Source organism: Trematomus bernacchii, unplaced genomic scaffold (genome assembly GCF_902827165.1).
Source record: "Trematomus bernacchii unplaced genomic scaffold, fTreBer1.1, whole genome shotgun sequence".
Lineage (NCBI taxonomy): Eukaryota > Metazoa > Chordata > Actinopteri > Perciformes > Nototheniidae > Trematomus > Trematomus bernacchii.
In genome coordinates, this window is record NW_022987593.1 from 1,009,753 (window position 1) to 1,031,652 (window position 21,900).

The following is a 21,900-nucleotide window of genomic DNA, read 5'->3' on the forward strand; positions in this document are numbered from 1 at the left end:
AACAAAGCGGCGATGCACACGGTCGACACGGATCACATCGATATTGTGACATGAGAGCAGCGACAGCAGAGCTGCACCGAGTTGACAGTGAGAGGGACACTTTGTCGTGTAAATGACACAGGTACACATGTGTAATGCAACCAGGCTTTACGTATAGTGTTTAATATTTACAAATCAAAAATAAGTGACATTACAGAAATAATCTGTTAACAGGTAGAGACATTAAAACATCATCTCATTAGTTGGGGTATATTGCATTACACATTAAATGTTTTTTTTGGTTTTTAGAAAATGCCACCCCTTGCTGTGCCGGTCAGGACCTCTATAACAAAAATGTGTCTCATGTGTATTTAACAAATTGTATAATAAACCCTGATTGATGCACTTAAGCTTTATAAAGACATTTCTGTTAATTATTGTATTACTGTATATCCCCAAAGCACAATAAAGTAAATATAAGTTATTACTAATCAGACCTCAATACTCAAGACTTTAAAAATAAACTTGCAAAATAACCACTTACTATGAAGCTAATAACCCACATTTAATTGTAATACAAAAGTGTTCAGACACAGATACATGTTTAAGACAGTAAAGACCTCTGCAACACTACAAATCTCTGGCACTAACATCACCAATATATTTAATCTCTACTCTCTATTTCTATTATCTATTCAAATAGATTCACCTGATGTCTATTTCACTTTTCCAAGCACATTTTTTGAGAAAACAGGGAATGCTTTGAGATGCTCTGAACCTTTTATGACTGCAGCTCTGGCCTGATTTCAGCAGGATAACCACAACCAGCAATCCTGTTATCTCCCTCCCTCCCTCCTCTCCCCGATAACGTACAGTAAATGTGTGTTCATCAGGAATCTGCACTGCCGTCCCACTCACTGCACACATCCTCGCTTCATACCTAAACTGCTTCTGCTGCCAGGTGAAGAGTCTCCACCTCAGCCAGAATAGAAACCATGTTCTCCATATCCTGTGCCGAGCACTCGAGCCTCACAGCCGCCAGATTACTGACCGCAGAGTCCAAGTTAAACTGCATTCACATTTTGAAATAGCAGCTGTGTCCGCTCCTCTAAACCCCGCAGCTGTATGAACCTCTTCCAATGTTGTCCACAAGCATTTAGAATAAGAAGTTGATACGTGATAACATCCCTCACATCCTTGCTTTCCTGTCCTGACCAAGTTTCATGTAGCAGAATGACCGTTACACTTCTTCAGAAACATTTAGTCATTATAGTCACAGGCTCATTCTGCCCTGTAAATGTTTTAATATCATCATGCAAGTAAATACACATTTAGATCTGCGATATCTCAATCTCAGTCAGAAAATTCCACGTGTACATATTTTCCTGTCAACCATTCTTTTCATACCTTTTTCTTTCAATAGTAGTTAGAATTCTAGGCTCTAATTAATTTACAAAAGCTCAAAAATAGGCCAGAAAAATGTTAATATGCAAAGGCATTTCTCTCTGTAACACTGTTACATCACTGATGGTAATAATGTGCACATGAGCTGAAATCCTCGGATGAGACATCCTGCATTCATTAGGTCTGAGAGTGAGAGAAAAAGAGAGCCGAGATGAGAAACATTAGTCAGTTTAGATCGGGCTTTACACAGCAGGAGACATAAACACATTATGTGCTAAATGATACACTTGCTGACTTCTTCTTACATCTGCTCTTCCTAGAATCATGCCAAGTTACTAGGTAGGAGCCCACTTGCATGACAAACAGAAATAAGGAAACTAGACCTGCTCCTGTGTCACACTAGAAAGGGAAAGTTGATCACCCCGGTTGGGTCAAGTGGTGAAATGAACAAAGTAAAAAGAGGGCGATACACTTGGACTTTACCTACGTGTAGAGAGTTTTACCTTATTGCTGCAACATGTTAGCAAACAGCTTATTATAAAAATGAAAAACAAGACAAATGTTGATCTCTCCACTGCTTTTGTGCCTCCTCTGATGATACATTTCATCTAGCAAATTAGGTAAAAAATAATATGCTTTTCATAATTTTGACAACAAATCTTCTAAACTAATGACATTATCAGCCCCAGCTACACTTTATGTTTAATGCTCATTTGAAAATGTTTGCACACTAACAAGTTTAACGAAGGCGGTGAACCTGATAAACATAACACCTTCTAAACATTAGCATATTAGCATGCTACTGTGAGCATTTTTCCAATGCACTGCTATGCCTAATAATTAGTTTGTGTTGTCCAATATCGTAGGGAAAATAGTTTTTTAGGTGATCCAAATGGTTGCTGCAGAGAATATTGTCTACAGACGAAGAGCAAAAACATTCTACCGCTTATCAAATGAGTTGGGAAAACTACCATCCTCCTGCATTTACATTTTCATCGCAGCTCCCGTTGTCTTACTCGAGTCCCAGCATTGATGAGTCATGAGAAAATTCACTTATCTGCTGATGAGTCAGTCTTGGACTTGACAAGTTGTGATGCAACCAAGACAGTATGATGGTGACTTGAATGTTTATTACTGCACACTTAGGACTTGAGGATTTCAAATCTTGGCGGTGATACTATATATTATCTCCACAGTCTATACCACTGAGCAGATTATATGCCTATCAATCAAAACATCCTCCTCATTAATGTCGTTGCTCACGCACAGAAACAGACTAAAGCCTAGCAGGGGAATGGACAACCCCGGCTGTTGCCGCTCCTTCTGCCAGACAAAAATAGAAGCAGGAATAGGAGCCAAAAACAACCTTGTATTTGTGTTTGACGACTGGCCTTTTCAGAAGAGATCCATTTTAGCCGCATCTCAACAGCTCTCTTCCTGATACACCGTGTCAACAGCCCAGTATCTACAGAAATAGTGTGTGCCTGCTTTTTTTCCCCACTCTCTCAAAACCTCAAGTTATGGGCCTTTTGCTGACTGTGAGCGGCCTTTGTTCTTCGCATCCGGATAAAAGCAAGTGCTAAATAAATGGACACAGATAAGAGGAGGAACACAAAGACGGAGGAGGGAGGGCAATCCTGTTCAATTTGAAGAAAAGTACTGCCCTGTAGACAGAAAAGGGTTGGCTGTGCATTTGTGCCAGCACTCAGCTTTGTGTACGTTTTGTTTGTGTACATGTCGTGTGCATATCAGCATGTGTGCGCGTTTGTGCTTCCGCTCCCCTGCCGTTGGGGCGTTAAGGCATTAAGGGTTGTGTAAGTGTATGCGTTGGCCAGGCACAGGCAGTGACTCAGAGCGGTAGCTGGCTTACTTTCGGGTCAGTTAGCAACAGCAAGTGTTTCTGAGGAGACATGTTATAAAATCGGCCCGTCTGCAGCAGTCTCACTACGCTACGAGGAGACGGGGAGGAGGAGAGGAACGTGGCTAAGAGCTAACTAGGACAACACCGGGTCATTTCACATGAATAATGGCATTTCAGTAACTTACATTCTCGGGCCCGCAGCCATCAGTCTGTAGCCTAATTCAACAAACAAACTTGACTGTGGAAAATGTGATTCATGCTGTTAGCAGCAGCTTACATTTTGGCTCAATAATTGTATTAAATGGAGAAGCTGTGTTCAAGTCAGATATTGGCTTCTGACACCATGCCGATGCTACCCGAGCTGCAAACAGCTGGAGAAACATTTACGGCGTGTCTGTGGCATACCGATGAGCCAGGAGACACCCTCTTGTTAAATTATTCCATCCCACGTCAAAACCTCCTCCTCCTCCCCCTCTTGCTCTTCTTCTGCGCTCCTCTTGCTGCCGTTCTCCCTTTCCTCCCACTCTCTCTGCTGCGCTTCTTTACGCTTCATAAAATCCAGACGGGACCCTTGCATACGTCCCGCCCCCACTCATGTCAATCAAGCACATTTGCTTCATAGCAACAAGATATCGCTGGAGCCTGGGCTCCTCCTCCCTCACTCTTCTCAATCTCCTTATAGGGTAACATGCCTGCTTGTCAAACAAACTCCTCCCAGTAAACCCCCATCCTCCCCTTGTAGGGTGTCACATACGACCCCCCTTTCTCACACACCATTTCTGGGAGACCCCACTTCAACAGACATGTGCGCAGGGAGACACGCATGACTAGCCTCGTCATCCCTCCACAAGCTGTGTCAATGGCCCGCTGTGCTCCACTGCAGCATTTTATGAAAGATAAACACTGCAAACAAAAGGGTGATGACATTATTTGTCCACATTTATTTCTCATTAAAAGCAACGCGCCACCCCAAACAAACAAATGTGCAGGTGAACACACAAACTAGCAGGCGGACATGTGTTTACCAAACGTGCATACGCGTCTTTCAATACATTAGGTATGACCATCAAACGAGTTAGTCTTGTTTGAGCTCAGGTAGGGCTCTGTGAAAATAAACGTACTCGCCTGTTTGTCGTGTGTCGTTTCAAAATGCACACAAACCGGCCATAGGACAGTGTTGTCACTGTCAACCGCACAAGAGTCAGCGAGCGCAACCCTTATCTCTTTCAAAAGGCAGGTTCTTTTCAAATTCACGCATATACCTCACTGCGAGTGCTTTTGAAGTGATTATGCAAATAGCTTCTCAAAAAGCCATAACCGCTCCTCTAACGCCAGGTTCGGGCAATTTCTTAGTCTTTTTTGTTCTTTTTTATAGAGGCATAGTTCAAAAAGGTGTTTACCTCACATGGCTCTCCCGACGACATTTTCCTCACTCCTAAAACCATTTAACAATCCCTACAAAATGTATGACTCATGCAAGTTGCCACGGCAACACAGCTCATTGGGATCACTTACCGACCATCATTGTTAACCCTGCAAAAAATCAATAACAAGATTTGTGGAGGGTGGGAGGGAGGTGCAGAAGGGTGGGTGAGGAAGGGGATGAAACCTCGTGACCCGGTTACAGTTTATGAAAGCGTGGCAGTGGTTGTGTGCGTGTGCGTGTGCGTGTGTGTGGGTGTGTGTAGTAGTCTTGCAGCAGGTAGGCATCTCTCCCTTGCCTTAGGGCACACACTTAGGTGGGGCTTGAGAAAATATTTCAGCTTTTGCACCCAATGTGCTACTTCAAGTCTCTTGCAGCAGCGAGGGCCAAATATATTAGCATACAGCCACACAATAAAAGGGCTAATAATTTACTGCCGTCATGAGGCAACTGAACACTCAGTCACACACACACACACGCGTAACTGCAAAGTCAGCTCTACAGTATGAAATTGCATCACAGAGAAAACTAGCTCTCTCCAGTTGACCTAATATTGTTGCTTTCAACTCCTCTCATTTGTCTACCTCTGCAAAATTCCAGCTTCTTAATCCATGAGCAATTGCCTGAGGGGGTCCCATCACCTTAAAAATCAATTTTCTGTTCTCCCGCTCTCATTCTTTCACTCTTTTCCCAACCCATCCCCCTCTTCCAGGGGCTCTTAGAGGAAAACATTGAGATAACAGCTGCCAGGGCCCCAGGGAGAGCAATAGGAGGGAGAAAAGAGGTCAAACAGTAAAGACAGCAGGAATCCAAGGTACAGCTGAACGAGAAGCACGCGCGCAATCAACGATAGGCAGAAATGCACACACACAGACCCTGACTCACACCAAACGAAATGTAATGATATGAACGAGACACTTCACGCACCAACTTTGCAGCCCACTGTGTGCTTCAGCTGCTGTGTGTTTGTGAAATGTGTGACACAGAAATTACAGTGAGGAGGTGTTGCGCTGAATAGAGGACATGCAGAAGAGAGATAGAAGGAGGAGAAAGAAAGAGAGAGAGTAAAAAGACAGAGACAACTGTTTTCTGGGGACACCTGTCCCTTTCGCTCACAGGGCTTGAGCGATGTGCAGAGACAGCTGCAGAGGCAATAAAGAAGAAAGACTTTTTACGTTCCTCACCCTCCCCCTTATTCCCTCACTGTTTCCACTCAGAAATGTCTAAAGAGTTTACCGCAGAAACAGCATACTGCTACATCCAGCGGTACAGACTAACATGCTGTACTTCATGTATCTTCGGAGCATACATAATACATGGCAGAGCACAGTTTCTGGCAGTGGCAGCTCTAGATGTTCAGAGTGCGTGCGCTTCTAGCTCTGGGCAGGAGAACAGATGCCACAACAACAGCGTAGAATAACACGTCGCCACTCGTGCATTTCACCGTAGCAAATCATAATTGTAGAGATACGATCTCCAAGGCTGTATCTCGCTGTCATCTACGCCTACTCCGCTAGTTTTCTGTGTTTATGTCCCTCGTAGCAACTGGGTGCCTAACGAGAGTCTGAAATGCCCTGACCAGAGCACTCTAGTGAAGCGGGTCGAGAAGAGTCCTCATCTGTTAGCAGTTAATTAACATTTCATGCTCAATGACAGCCCGCTCTGATGCCGTTCCATGTACTGTGGAGGCTCGGCAAAGAGATACAGCAGCAGACGCGTACACACACACACACACACACACACACAGAAAGGACGATAGGGAAAATATATGGAGATAAACACTCACCGACAACACGGAAGGATAGTACAGTCCCATCATCGTATTCTGTGCTACAACTCAAACTGCTCCTCTCTCTCTCCTTTCCTCTTCTCACGCTGCCTTGCTTTCCTCTCCCTCCCAGAGCCTGTGTCACCTCACCCGCTCAGTCTCTCTTGTCTGTCTCACAGATTCAAAATCTCCCTCTCTCTGCCCCCGCTCGCTCTGTCTGCCATGCCAACCCCCCCTCCTCTTCCTCCTCCTCCTCCTGTGCTGGCCTCTGTCCCTGTCACTCTCCCTCGCTTGCTTTTACTTCTCCCTTTCTTCTCCTTTCCCCTCGTTATCTCTCTCTCTCTCTCCCTCGCTCGTTCGGTCTCCCACTCACTCTTTTCTTTCTCTCTCTCCCACTCGCTCCTTCCTTCCCCTCTATACCCTGCCTTGTGTTTTGCTGCTGTGCCCTTGCCTGCTCATCTCTTCTGTCTCTTCTCCAGCCCTCCTCCTCTTTCACCCAGATAGCCTGACGCCTCCCCCTCCCACTTCTCTGCCTCTGTCACACCTGCAAACTTTCCCCTCCCATTTGTTTCCCTCTCATGGCGCAGTTCCTCCCTCCCCCTGTCTCTCTCTCTCTCTCTCTCTTTCTTCTTCTGTTCTCTTTCTACATGTAGGTGAGTTAACTGGGGCTGCTGGCACCACTGGGAGAGGAAGAGAAGACTCTCCTCTCTCTCTCTCTCTCTCTCTCTCTCTCCCCTTTTAGAGATGCTCGTTGTTACATAAATGTTCTCGCAATTTACATGTTTGTTTCATGTTTGAATAAGCGCCCAAGTCATTTTTCCGAAAAGTCACGACTGCACTCTAAATAGATTAATACAGAAACGTTTCCATAACAAATTACAACCCAGCTGAAGTCTGAATACAGTCACAGTTATAATGCATCTTATAGTTGAAGTGAAGGCAGGTTTTTCTTGTATGCAAGAAATGATGAGAAGGTCAACCTGGGACAACAGTTGTTTTTCTACCAAGTTGGGACAGGCTGCCTTTACACGGGAACGTTTGCGTTTACGCACCGTATGCGTTTTCAAAAAAGTCTTCCGTTCACACGCATTCGATTCATTTAACGTGTCTGTTCACACAAGACCGCTCGACCCGCTGGAAACGCTGTAGTACATATGCCAGGCGTGTAAGTGGCGCTGCTGCCGCCACAAAATACACCAAAAGCAGCGAAGAAGACCCCGGAGCATGGTTGCCCTTCTGTTTATGCCCCGCGGTGGATTTAGCAACATGTAGTAGTTCATGTAATTCTCCATGTCCACTTGTTGCTGATGGTTGTGGTAGAGGAGCTGTAGATTTTGCACTAACATCTGTAGCATGGTCAGTAGCAGTAGCACTAGCAGTAGCTACTGACAGTAGCTATCTATCGGGAAATGATCGTATAGAGGCGATTACACGGAGCCGTTTGACCCCCCAGAGCGTTCCGTTCGCAGATCTATCCACCTTGGGACCCGTTATCGTTTGCGGGGTCCGTTTCTATCGTTTTGTTACGGCCTTGTGTAAATGAAAGGGCTATACGCAAGAGAAACTATGCGGATACAACCCGTTTCGTTCCCGTGTAAATGGGGTCTCCCCCTCCTCCCTCTTCTTGATGCCCCCTAGGCTTTTTATATTTTGTTTTCTTATCTGTCTTGCTACAAAATCTAAAAATCTCTTGCCCTTTGCGGACCATTTAAAGTAGAAAGAAGTTGATAATCCTTAAAGAAGGACTGATCAATATTGTTTGCATTACCAAAGGGCTTTGTAAAGCTGGATCAATTCCTCAAACGGTGCATTTTAGCATATTTCAGCTCATTGTTCTGGTTTGACAGCTTTACTCTTTTGTTTCACACTGACCACTTCCACCAATATGTTTCAAGCTGCACAAAACATCTATTTTCAGCCAAAAAGCACAAAAACACCTGTACCCTACCTGGCCTGCAAAACCACGGATACACTAGGTTAGCGACTAGCTGGAGAACATAGTGTGGAAGAGGCTTTAAATGCAGCAGCTTTTAATTAGCAGCTAAAGAGCCAGATATCTTTCTCAGACATATTTAAATACGGGGATATTACATTATATGTTAATTGTTAGACGCTTTTATCCAAAGCGACTTACATACTCAATACTGTGGGCAATCCCCACAGGAGCAATTTGGGGTGAAGTGTCTTGCCCAGGGACACAACGACATGCTGACTGCAGTGGGGTTTGAACCTGTGCTCCCTTGATCCGAACGCCAATGCTCTATCCACTGCGCCACACGCCTCCTAGAGTATATCAACCACTGTGACAGGGAACATGCCTTGGGCAGTTATTCCAAACATAAATTCAACAAAAGAACGACGTGTGTATCAAAGCCAAACAAACCGTGGGACGAGAGGATGCATCATGTCCCATCCTTTTTAATAAAGCAGTCAACAATGTCCTTCCAACAAGGTAATACGTTACTCATACAAAACAGCACGGCATCCAAGAGATGCACGCATGGTTTCCTGTGTATCCCTTATGCATGGAAAGGCAATTTAAATCTTGCACGGGAAAGGCAGACTCACCGAGTAACAATGAAAACTACTATAACAGCGAGAGCATATTAAATAATGTAAATAATTACATTTTATTACGAAATGTTGGCTATAATGGAGTTTGATACAAGATTTAAATATACAGAGAAAGTAAACATGACTCCTTTTTGGAATTAGATTATTCACTGTCAACCCACATGTCCTTAATTATTGTGATGTAGGGAAACAATTACTGGTTATTTATTTTATTTTTTGAAATATCTGCTGATTCAATTAAAGCGATAATTGTTTATCATCATCATCATCACAACTTCACAGGGCCAAACATGACGACAAAAAAAAAAGGTTTAACTTAAAGTCTAAATGCCCAAACTAATTAGTTTACAAAGTTATATCAATTAGGAAATCCTCTTATTTGAGAGTCTGGATTCAAATAATGAAATTGTTAAAAAATGACTGATATTATCAAAATAGTTGCCAATATTTTTTCTTCTGTCCTCTGTCACTGCGATGAAAATGCTAGTCATCTAAGGCCTAGGCTCCACGGGAACTAAAACGGGTTGTATCCGCATATTTCTCTTGCGTATAGCCCTTTAAGCTACACGACGCCGTAACGGAACGGTAGAAACGGACCCTGCAAACGACAACGGGTCCAAAGGTGGATAGATCTGGGAACGGAGCGCTCTGGGGGGTCCAACGGGGCCGTGTGGCAGCCTATACGGTCATCCTTTTCTGATAATGACGACGCAATAGCCCCGCCTCTCCCCGCCTCTGCTGCTCACCCCCGCAAAAGTACACTGTACACTGAATTCAGATTATTTATCTTTATCTCGATATGGACATAAACGCGAGTGAAGTCTATTCTGACAGGACGGAGACACGCAGCTCCTCCCGCTGTGATGCAGCGGGAGCAAAACACACACTTCAAGTCAGATCATCACCCTTAGCTATTTTAATTACCTCTCAAACTACCTAAACTAGTTATAAATATGTTCATTTTTACTGTCGAGTCATCATTACTGGATCAGCTGCTGCATGAGACAGACACTGACTCTGTCAGAAGAGAGGAAAGAGAGACAGGCTACGTGTATTTTATTATTATATATCATTATATAGAGTCGTTATTCATTTGTTTTAAAGCTCAATAAATAACAAAGAAGACCTTTGACCGGCACTTTTATAATTTTGTCCGGAAGATTTAAACTTTAACACACGTTGACCGGCGAAAAACTCTGCCCGGTTCCCTCGGCCCCCACCGCTGAGAATAAACAGAAGTGCAGCCATGACAACCATTCTTCTTCGCTGCTTTTGTGGAGGAAGTTGCTGCTTTTGTGGAGGAAGTTACAGCGCCACGTACAGGCTCGGCATATGTACTGCAGCTTTTCCAGCGGTTGGATCTAAACAGAGCTGTCTCGTGTAGCAAGACACAATCCGGTGTATATTGCGTGTGGACGGAAGGTTTTTGGCGTTTGCGTTTGCGTTAATCCTATGCGTTTTGCCGTATGCGTTCCCGTGGAGCCTGGGCCTTAATAATTGTATCTTAAAACAAAAGAAGCTAGATACGTTTTATATCTCATGTCTGAAAAGTCTTCGCCCCTCTCTTCACACATCAGGCTGCTGCTGCTCTCCAGGCTCTTCCTTTCAGGAGCCTTTGATCACATCATCCTCACACCGCTGTTGACAGTTTAGCACCTCTGCGTTGTGGGAGCCTCCAACGGCCCGCATTGTTTTTTTTCCTCTGACTTTTTTCCCTAGTTAGAGGACGATTCATACTTCCGAGTCCCTTAAGCAACTCCTGACTGACCTCTTTACATCCTAACGTGAGATTGCTCGCACGAGGCAACACTACTTCGAACATTATTATTAGCAAGGAAACGGATCAAAGATGTATCATCTTCCATTGAAATGAAAACTGGCTAATTGGCTTCCAGGCTTCCGCTAAATGGCACAACAGACTGCCAAGAAATCAATCTCTGAAACTGAAGCAAATAAGAGCGTACAAGTAAAGGCTTAAGACAGATAGAGTGCAGATAAGCAGCCAGAGGTTTTTTGGGTATCACAGAGAGCGAGGGATGAAGGGATTATGGGCAGAGCATGAGAGGATGAAGGGAGGATGATCTAAGGATTAACCACATAAACTGAACAGTCTAATAACACAATCAGTAGACTAATACAAACACTAGTAAACAGATTGTTGCCTTGCACACATACTTAATAGGCTTTCATATGGTGTTTATTAGTATTCATTTGCGGAGTGAAAAACTAGAATATCTCTGGTTAAATAGCAAAAATTGAAAAGATAAAAAATGATTAATATCCGTACTTCTTGTTTGGAGTAGAAAGGAAAGTTGTGGGAGGGCAGGACTAGGGGAGTAAAGGGTGTGGAGGAATTTCTTCTTCTACATGACTGATTCATTATAATCTACACCCCCCCCCCCTGACCTTTTGGTTTAGGGATCTTCATTGAGCCTTAACAATGTTTTATGAATGGTAAAGAATTATCAGAAAACTGGATGGAAGAATTTAAGAAAAACATGAACTCCTTACCTGACTAAGAGATGGGTAGCCATGGTAGCCAAGGGTCAAAGGGTCGTTGTTCTGAAAGACAGGAGAGCAGATTGTTGTACACATGGTCAGTCATTTGCAAAGCAATACATCCCTTTGATGTAATTTTTTTGTATTATTAGTCAGGAATGCCATTTCATTCTCTCACACGCGTCTTTATTCCTTCACACATTTTTATTTGACTTTACAGCTCTGTGGTGTTACCGACTCCTAATCAAATTAACTCGCCCGGTGACACACTCCTGCCATCTCCTCCAGAGTTTTCCACCCAGCGGATCTTTTGTCTGCTTGCAAAGACGTGATAACGGGGGCGAGTGAGATCAGGCGAGCAGAAGATGAAAGGCGAGCAGAAAGAAAGAGCTTTCACCACGGCTCTTAAATCATAAATAGGTCAGGAGTGTCGGCGAGCATGAAGCCCGTCGGTGTGAAGCGGCATCATGAGCACTGATGCAATCCCCGACACATTCCTCTCAGTGTTCTGGCTGTGTAAAGCAAAGACGGATACATCTGACATCTGGTGAGTAATTACAGTTTAACATGGCACGTTACCCTAAAAAAACAATTTGTTTGGAAGCAAACATTTCACAGAATTCATGTCCCTATTACAGGAAGATAGTTGTAACTCTCTTTTATTGTACTCATAACACTGTGTTCTAGCTTTTATGCTAATATATTCCATTAAAAAAGGGAGCTTTACGCAGCAATTACAGCACGCTTTGAAGGAGGAAAACAGATTTGTCTCTGGATTCATATCACTAGATTAGAAAACAATTCAGCTCCTCCCCCCCCCCCCCCCCCTTTCTCTCTTCCCCCCTCCCCCCCGCATGATCTTCCTTTCAACTGAAACCAATGTCCCTCATCTGCTCTATCCTCAGGGGGAACACTTTGCTTTGCGCACTTTAAAGCTTCAGTTCGCCTGATTAATACTGTAGCCATCTAACTTTGGACCCCATAGGGCCTTTTCGTTAAAGCAAAGAACAATGTTTCCAAATGTACCGGGCTTGGTCGGGGAGGGGAGGAGAAGGAAGCATCTTCCCGGTCGAAAAAAAAGCAGTTTGTGTGAGTCTATCTCAGAGCCAAAAATGTACTTAGTGAACTGGCTTTGGGAGGCAGAAGCTCTAAATAATGTATTACCTCTTAGAGGCTTGAATAACATGAATAAAGTATTAGTCCAAACTCTAAACACAACACACTGGAGGTATGGAGGAGGATGGAATCCAAACCAAAAAAATGAGAGACAAAAAGAGGCTTATGGGGCAGTACACCGAGGTAGAGGGGCAACACATCTGGAAATCATACTCCGAGAGGCTGAATGAGGAACCAGAGATGGAAATACAACGGGAAATGGACAGCAAAGGGGGAAAAGAGACGGAGGGAGCAAAGACAATGACTCATACATGAGCGGAGTCATGTGCTTAATTTCCTCAAGGAACTGGGAGGAATGAGAGAGGGAGGGCTGCTGAAGTCGAGTGTGTATCCCTCTCAGCACCGCAGTCACCATCACAGTACATGAGAGGCAAGAAGACTTGGTACGATAGTTAATCAGGCTTTATTTTGCCGATGATGACGAATGGAGCACAGCTTATTCTTGTCTGTGGGTGGTGATGGCGTTTTAGGGGGTTGGGTGGCTAAAACAAGAGAATGGACAGCAGGGGAAGACCGGGTGAGCAATCAGGAGAAAGTAACAAAATGACTTGAAGTCAACAGATGGCGAGGAGGGGGAGGGAAGGCGAGCTCAGGGGGGGGAGGGAACAGGGCCGACCCTGTGATAATAAAAATCGGAGGACAAGCGATGTACAAAAAGAGCAGAGCAACTTTCTCCTTCAAACTATCTTACAATACAATTCATTGTACACATAAACCCATTGCACTCTTCTCCAAAAACTACAGGTGGTGAAAGGTGTTTGTGTGCAATTGTTTTGCGAATGTGTGTGGGGTCTAATTTAGTCACAAGACTCGTATCTATTCCTATCGTGCCTTGGGACTGCTGTTCTTTTGAAGAGGAGTGGAAGAGGAACTACATTTCACTGCTCTGAGAGTCATCCTACCTAACTGCAAAGCAGGGCACTCCACACACTCAGGAGGATGTGAATCCATTTCATCCACAGAGCACTTATGTGCTAAGCCTCCAAACAGTCGGCCGGTGATCTGAAGTTTGTGTCCCTTCAATGTACTTCACATCCCTCTGACTTTCCACAGTAAACCTACACATGCTTTTTCAGGACGGTGTTGGCCGCAGGCAAAGAGGATTTTTGAGGCAGGCTTGATGGTTGTGCGACAATGATCACCATATAGCAGTATCGTCTGGCGCATCACATGCAACAGAATCTACTGGTGTTCACTGCGCTGATCTGCATGTTAAGATAAAGCTATTTTTATCGCCCAATTTATTTCAGACCTGATTGGAGAAGATTAGTATTTGCATGTAATTATTTACTGCAAAACATAATTGCCTATTATGATCACACTCCATGATTATTCCATAACAATATCATTACAATAACATTTGAGTCTGAAACTGGACTTTTTGGGACCACGGTGATGACATTAAAAAAATGTCTGCTGTGTACTTTTATATTTCATCTGGTGTTTATTACATTACTGTTTGAAATTAGATACTGATATCAGTCTGACACGGACTCAAATAGCTGGATGAGGTATTTGTGACAATAAGCAATGTGGTATTGGATTTCAATATTTTTATAAATAACAATTTAGACATTTATACCTTATCGTTCCATGTTGCTTTACAAACTTCGGAAAACCGTGTTGAAATCACACTTGTTTCCTTATTACAAAATAATTATCCCAGTCGCTTGCACACAGTGCTGTACACATTTTGTTTTAATAATGGTATGATTATTATTATTATTATATATAATGGCCGATCAGTGAATCCCTAATTTGATGAGCACAGGGCTCTACAAGTGCAGTCAAACTATGTAATAAATAATTCACATATTTCTACCGAATCTGAAGCACTTGTATATCAATTATGTACTGCTACTAATAATTATTCTTAGTATTTCTTGGTTAACCAATTAATTATCAAAACATTTCAGAACACAAGATAATTTCCAGATCAAATCAAATAAAACATTTCTGATTTACCAGTCATGTTTGTTAAACAACAGTACATTTTCACATTATATAAAAAGGGGCTGGAAAAAGTTGATTCGTCATTTAAAGAATTATAATAATTAAACAACTAGTGAATTAGCAACATGGGTGAAAATTGATTTCACTGATTTTCATTAACTCATTATTTCTATGATCTATGATTATTAAATAAAATATTGATATTTCAATCTGTCAGAAAATATTTAGTTGTAAAGTATATGGATCAGCCAAATATATATTGTTGTTGTCGAACAAAAGATCATAAGAGATAAAGCATGGATGAAGCATTAGATCTAAATGAACATGATTAACTATAAGCATACAAACAACATCATAATCATCACTGTAGGGTAACAAATCACTTAACTACAATTGACATGTGAGGATGGCTACACTTAAAGCACATCCAATCTGTCTCCAAGCGGAGCAACCAAACATGAAGGCTTCTCTCTCAAACATAATCCATTTAATAGACCTCTGCTGTCAGTTTATCACAGCAAAACCGGGTCCCGAAAAACTAAATAAATATTCTCAGCTCAGAGCAAGAGTTCATTTTTCTTGCTGACGTTTCCCTGCTATGTCAGTGCCGTAGCTGAGATGAAAGTGCAGAGGGTGATCCACCAACATTAATGTCCGTATCAAGTCATTTGTCCTCGCCGCTGTCACCCCAGGCAAGACCTTATTAGGTTAGAGAGAGCCCCGGTTCCTACGCAGTGACAACAAAACACGAGCCACTCAGCAGTAAAGCAGATGGATATTCAAGCGGACAACCTACTCTCAACATTTCCCCAAACCGACTCGGGATGAAGATGCAGAGTGTTGTTATGAAACCACTGCCATCTGGTAAACGCAGGACTTCCCCAGTGCAGCACTGGAATGCATAACGGCCTGAACATTTTTATTTTTTATTTTATTGGGAGCACTGTGGCTGGTGGCCTGTGCAGTAGATAGCTTAATATTCATTTAAAACCTATACTATTGGACGGGCACAGTGTCCATGGCAGGAGGTCAGCACAGCAGCTAATTTCTATGAGCAGCCATGAACATTTGAACTCGTACTGTTGACTGCACTTAGTGATCTTTATTCGTCCGTGTTAGCTGAGCATTCAGTCATCCACTGCATGCTGCAATGATTTATATATGCACTGCTGCTCTGCGAAAACTTTGCAGATTTGACTCGACAGAGCATTTCCACCCCCGCTTTGTGTTGACATCATGCCCCTAATGAGAAAAACAGCAGCGTCAACAACAGAATGGGAAAGATCCCATTATTGGACAGCAGTGGTGCAAATGGTTTATATCACAAGTCAGAGTTCAACTTGTGCCGTGATGCTGTTATTACATTTAAAATGGAATAAGGATGGAGGAAAGTAGACAAGGTTCTTGGAAACGGTTTGCTGTAACATTTTCCATCTTTTTATGCCCCTCTGAAGATTAGCTTTACAGAAGAGCTAGTGTGCATTTTTACAGATGCCTCTTTGAAAGCAGAGTGCTGCGATTTAAAAAGTAGGAAAATGTAACGTCACTCAACCCAATTCGCTTCTTGAATATCGATGGAGTCAGCTTTTTCTATGGGGTATAAAAAGATATCAAAGTGTTTAACTGTATATACACAAACTGGTATATTTAAAAAAAAACTCTAAGCTGAGCTAACAAAGTGAATATCAGTCTTTAGATGAAGCAGAACATTTGTCACAACTGACAAGTATATTCATCATATTGTATCAATTAAATCAATTGATAATTTAATCTATACATTGTCAATTACAGTTTCCCTGAGGTGGCATCTTCTTGATGAATCATCAATAACACTTCAGGGAAAACGCACATCACAATAACCTTTAAGTTTAATGTGATGTCTTAAAATGTCTTATTTTGTCAGAAGAAAGGCCAACATATTTTTTTAAATAATAGTTAAATAATAACAATAAAAACAGGATATTGTCATATTTGATAAGCTGCAAACAGCGCATGTTTGGTCCTTCCACTTATAAATTAAGTTTAATTTCATAAGTAAAAAACATAAATAATCTTTATCTAGATCATACCAATGTATATGTTTGCATTTGTGCATGTGTGTTGTATAAACCCCTTTGCCTTAGATAAGGATCACAGGATCAGTGTGGTTATAATGCCCCCTCCAGTATGAGATGTGATCCCATTAGCTGGAAACAAAGCCTCTTTACTGCCAGTGATAGGGTAAATCTGTTCCTGCACCAACTGAGAGAGGGGGAGTAAGGGAGGGAGGGGAGCATCTCTCCCACTTTCATTTCCGGACTGTCCAGCCAGCTCACATTCAATACATTTTAGGGGCTGAAGCTATTGATCTGCACATCTCTCTACCCGCACACAAACAAGCACACACTCTCTTCCACTCACATCTGTTTCTAAGTGCATTACGTTCCTAAGCCTGTCGGTCAGCACTCACCAACAGCACAAGGATGTAAAACAAGCCATTTAGTTTTCCACACAGAGGCAAACAGGCCACTTCACCTCCATTACTAGCGCTTTCAATGGCAAAGAAATAGCTTTCCATTTTCCAATAGAGTGCCTCACCCCACCTAATACACCTTAATGATGTCCAGGACATCCTCCTGCAGCGCTCTATTAAGAAATATTTCCCCATTGTTGGGCTTCAAAGGGAGAAAACCTGCAAATTGATTTGACTGACATTGCAAGAAAATAGGTTAAGAGAGTCAGTCACTTTTGCTGATTCAAGCACAGACCAAGAGGCAAAACACTGCAGCAGTGTTGTTGATAAAAGCAGGGGTCTGAAATTCAAGGTAATTAGGTTGATTAGGTTTGGGCTGTTTGCCCCCTAATAAAACTGGAGGCCTTTGTTTACTTCAAGTAGCCCCTCCTATCCACTCCCCTTCCTCAAAGATCACACAAGCAAACACTGACATCAATTTACATTTTAAACCAAATGTTGTCCCACCATGATGCCACATGGCAGAGGGTTCTTTGTATGATGAAAAGGTCACGTTTGTTTACATTCTCCACCCTCAGCAGAGACTGCCTGGGCTGTACTTATATTCGTACAGAAAGGCAGCTCTTTGGGGAGTTAAAGCAACTAGATGTAATGTAACAAATTGATACACATTGGACTATTGGACTTGCTATTAGGTAACAAGTTATTTAGTAGCCTACGCACATAAAAAGAACTTTTAAAAAGAGGTGCTGGATTAGCCTGGATATAAAACAATCCAAGACAATAATCAGATTGGTATGGTGTATTACAAGATATACATTCTGCAAAGGCACTGTACAATCTTCTAAAATTGGTTTGCAATATAGAAGCTACAATGCTATTTTGTAGCTAAACAGCCCAGTGAGCACCATTGATTAAATGCTTACTATTGCAACCCCCTTGTAAAATTGAATTATCAGCATGTAGTCATGTACAGCTGTGAAATGTGGTGGTATGTCCTGTAGTGCTGCTAGTGGACTGTCAATGGTGGCCTTTCTGCTGCAACTGTATCTGCAAATATGAATTCGACATGAACAGATTACAACCTAAAAAGAGGAAATAGACATTCACTTTAAAATACCCAAAGAGATCATTACACCACGCTTGTCATTAGCCCTAGCAATCGTGGATGCATTTACTGTATTTGGAAAAAGAGTATCCTCCTCACCTGGCCAACCTCGCCGATCCCTCCCGAGCCGTCGATCCGGGGACGCTTGCACTCCGCCCCGGTAGAGTCCACCAGAGCAGCCGCTGTCTGTCCGTCGGGCTCCGGGTCTCCGCGCTTCATGCCCCGGACAACCGCAGCAGGCCCGCCCACGTTAGGGTGCACCCCGGCCATGGGGTCCAGCTCTCTATCCCGGTCCATGAGACCCCGGGATACAGGCAGCATGATGGATGCAACGTCGGTAGACATTAACATTTAAAAATCTTCTTTTGTTCCTTGTCTTTTGCTAAACTGGGGGTGAAAGAGACTGCCTAATCCTGTGCACCTTTGTGCTTTAAGTCAGTCTGTGGACGGTGTTCCACTGCAGATCAAATTGTCCAATAATTCTGCAAATGAGCCTCTACTGTATTCTCTACTGGGCCTTTGTATGACCCCCCTGAAGAGTTGAACTGTTTTGTCTCTCTGGTTTAAGAATGTAATCTATCCACCGCGTTTGTTTAAAAAAACAAAAAGCTCGTAAACGCAGTTTTTACCTTACTGCAAAACAGAGTGTCTCAATCCAAACATGTCCCCCTAAAATACCAGCAGCTTTGTATCGCGTTTGCTGACCGTGTATGTATTTACTGCAGGGCTGCCTAAGAGGCCTACGTTATTTCAGATCATAACACGCCAATTAAATAAACACGGATTAAAACAATGGCTCGTGAGCATAACCTACCGCCCAATTTCCATTTGGCCTCGTCTTGTTTCTCTACGAGCCGTCTGTTTTTTAAGAGCACAACATCAACATCCTACGGCAACCTCAAGACGAAAGAAACCTCAACATGTCTTCCCTGTCGCCTTTTTCCTCCCTGTCTATTAGCCACAGACTTGCACCAAAGAGCAGAGGTTCACTGAAAGTCAATCCGCGTCAGGAGCTCTCTCTTCCCCCCATGTTAGTCCGCAAGTCTGCGTGAAAAGGAGATACGATTTCAACCCCAAAAAAAACAGCAACCAAACGGACGGAGGTGTTGCGTTGTTTCCTTCCTCTCTCTCGTTCTCGCCTATAATTTTCTTTCCTCTCTCCGTTTTCCCGGTGTGATCTTGTAGCGTGTGTGTTACAGAAAGGAAATTGTCCTCCCTCCTCCCCTCTTGGTTTAGTCCTTCCCCTCCTCCTATCTTCCGCTCTCCCTTTGAACGCTGAGCCAGGCAGCCATGCAGCCTGCAGAATACACGCAGTGTGCCGCAGTGCTTCCATACATTTCACCGAGGGGAGGTGTGTGCGCATATGTGTGTGGGGGGGGGGGTCTTATGGCAGTGAGACGACCACGCTGTCACAGTATAAACCTAAGCCTTTAAATCATGTGTTCATTTCGCTATTGTTTTTTTACCGGTACATCATTTCCAACATTTATCTTAATGAAGCCGTTTTTACAAAAAACGTGTTTATTGGCGGTCACATTACATGGCAGAATAACAGAGAGTCTGGTCTTATCAAGTCCAGCTCTAGAAGATTTCATTCCCAACTCATTACACAACCAATAGGCCAAGGTCTTCACACTAGCACAGCTGTGAGTCATGCAGCATGGAGTACCTTGTGTTCCTCTGGCATTTTTATTGCTTGGATGACACCCAGTGGTCAAAGGCTACCATGGGAAGCAAATACTTCAAAGGCAATTTGCTGTAGCAAATTATAGGCCTAATACAAGCAAAATATGATTTCAAAAGTCTCCCATTTGACTTGCAGGGCGTGAGAGTGGTTAGCCTCCCCTGACTACACCACCAATCTCATGCTGAACATGCCAAGGTGCCAGTACAGTATGTGTGTTCATGCTCACATTCAGGCACAAAATGCTCAACCGCAGGGTATAAAGAAAGTCTACACATTGTCTGCTCCAAATAAATACTTTATTTGTCTGTCTCTAGTTCCTCTTGCCTGAGAAAGATCTTGTAGATGGAAATGTCTCCCTGAAAAGAGAAATAAACAATGTATATGGACATTGTGCAGCCTCCTTTGCGTCTGCCCTTACATAGTTACCATATACAACCTTTATGAAAGAGGAAAATGCATGTGCTCTTTCTGGGTTAGCAGAAAGATCACTCACATTTTGTTACATAGGAAGTTAAAGCCAGGAGATCATCTGCTAAGCTTTGCATAAAGACTGGGAGTGAGGGGAAACCGCTATTTCTACAAAAAAAACATAATCCACTTAGCAGCACCTTTAAAAAAGGACAAATTGTGCTTTTACTAGTAGTATTTGTTGGACCATTTATTTTGAGCTGTGACTTCCAAGAAGGTTCCATTCCTTGCCACCCATAGACTGTATATATAAAGTTGCCACCCTGTAAACCAAATAGGCAACAAATTGCTACTTTTGCACTTTGGTTCTTCAACAAATAAACAAACATACTGGCTATGTTTGAACTAAAATGGCTGTTGGATGGTGCAGACCTCCACCTAAAATAGGTGTACATGTACATCAGCCCCATTGTCTGAATCCACTCCTACATTGGAAATACACGCATACATGCTTTGCTTAAGTGTCAGAGGGGATGACAGGCAGAAGACAAAGTCAGGCCAGCTGTTTCCAACAGTTTTAGCTAAGCTAAGCAGCTGTTAGTTAGAGCCTTATAAAACATGTGTATACTCTATTAGAACAGCTGTTCGGGTGGTCCAATACTTTTTTAAATCCCCTCCCCCCTCACAGCAAATTAGCTGAGGGCTTTTGGTAACTTTCCAAACCATCAATCAATCCTGCGTACACATCCATTTTACAGATGTGTGGATGGAGAAATGAACCAAGGTTTAAACTTCTCTTTTGTCACAAACTATTTGTCACTTTATGTGAAAAAAAAAGTAACAAATAGTCAACACGATGAAAGAACTTCAGGAGAGACCATCTGAATATGTGCACTGTAAATGCACAGGAAAAAAGCAAGGTTAGGGACACAAGTTGAACATTTAAAAAGCTATAAACTGTCTGTGCAGCAAATCGGCTTCATGCACTATAGTGTAACTATGTCAAATATCATTAACCACTTCAAATAAAATAAAAAATACAATTTGTATCAGAATTACCTGACAAATTAGCACGCAGTTAAACTATATAATGTTCCAACTGAGTAATCTGTCCATATGTGTGTGATCAAATTTGGGTGTAAATTTGTTAAAGTTCCAGACTTCATCCCCATACTGATGTTTGGATAGGAATGCTTTTCTGGACATTAAATATATGTTCTTTGGATAAGAATACACTTACACAAACACCAATAGAACTTAAACTTCTGCCTTAAACAATTAGACTGACTGTGGTCATGGTCATTATAGACACTTAAAACCAACTTTATTGTGTTTTGACATTTTAAGTGTTTGGAAATTGTTTTATGCACATTTCTTGTCTTTCTACCTTTTTTACAGAACACTGGTTAATAGCAAAAGCTTTAGTTATCTTGCTCAAACTTATGTTGCTGTAAACCTTCTGTATGTTTTACATAGAGGGCAGAACAGCACAGCAGTCTCAACCATGTTTATGTAAAAGATACTGCCTCCCTGTTTCTGTGTGAGTGCCACTTCCTGCTGTAAAACCTAGTGGCTGCAAGCTCAGGCACAAACACACACACTCAGTCA

The 21,900-nt window shown here is 42.6% G+C and overlaps 1 protein-coding gene across 6 annotated transcripts in view; it reads right to left on the bottom strand.

The window, feature by feature from the left end:
* The window catches only part of rbfox2 (RNA binding fox-1 homolog 2), a 35,384-nt gene extending 15,966 nt beyond the window's left edge, over positions 1–19,418 (bottom strand). For 3 of the 6 annotated variants that reach the window (XM_034129365.1, XM_034129362.1, XM_034129366.1), the window contains exons 1-2: positions 18,297–19,417; positions 11,521–11,571 (exon numbers count right to left, since the gene is read on the bottom strand). In XM_034129365.1, the coding sequence (XP_033985256.1) occupies positions 11,521–11,571; positions 18,297–18,548 (303 nt within the window). In that variant the 5' untranslated portion in view covers positions 18,549–19,417. Of the gene's footprint in view, positions 1–6,453; positions 7,028–11,520; positions 11,572–18,296 lie in introns of those variants that run through there. The other 3 variants (XM_034129364.1, XM_034129363.1, XM_034129368.1) reach the window with 3 other exon arrangements.
* Between the last annotated feature and the right edge of the window lie 2,482 nt (positions 19,419–21,900).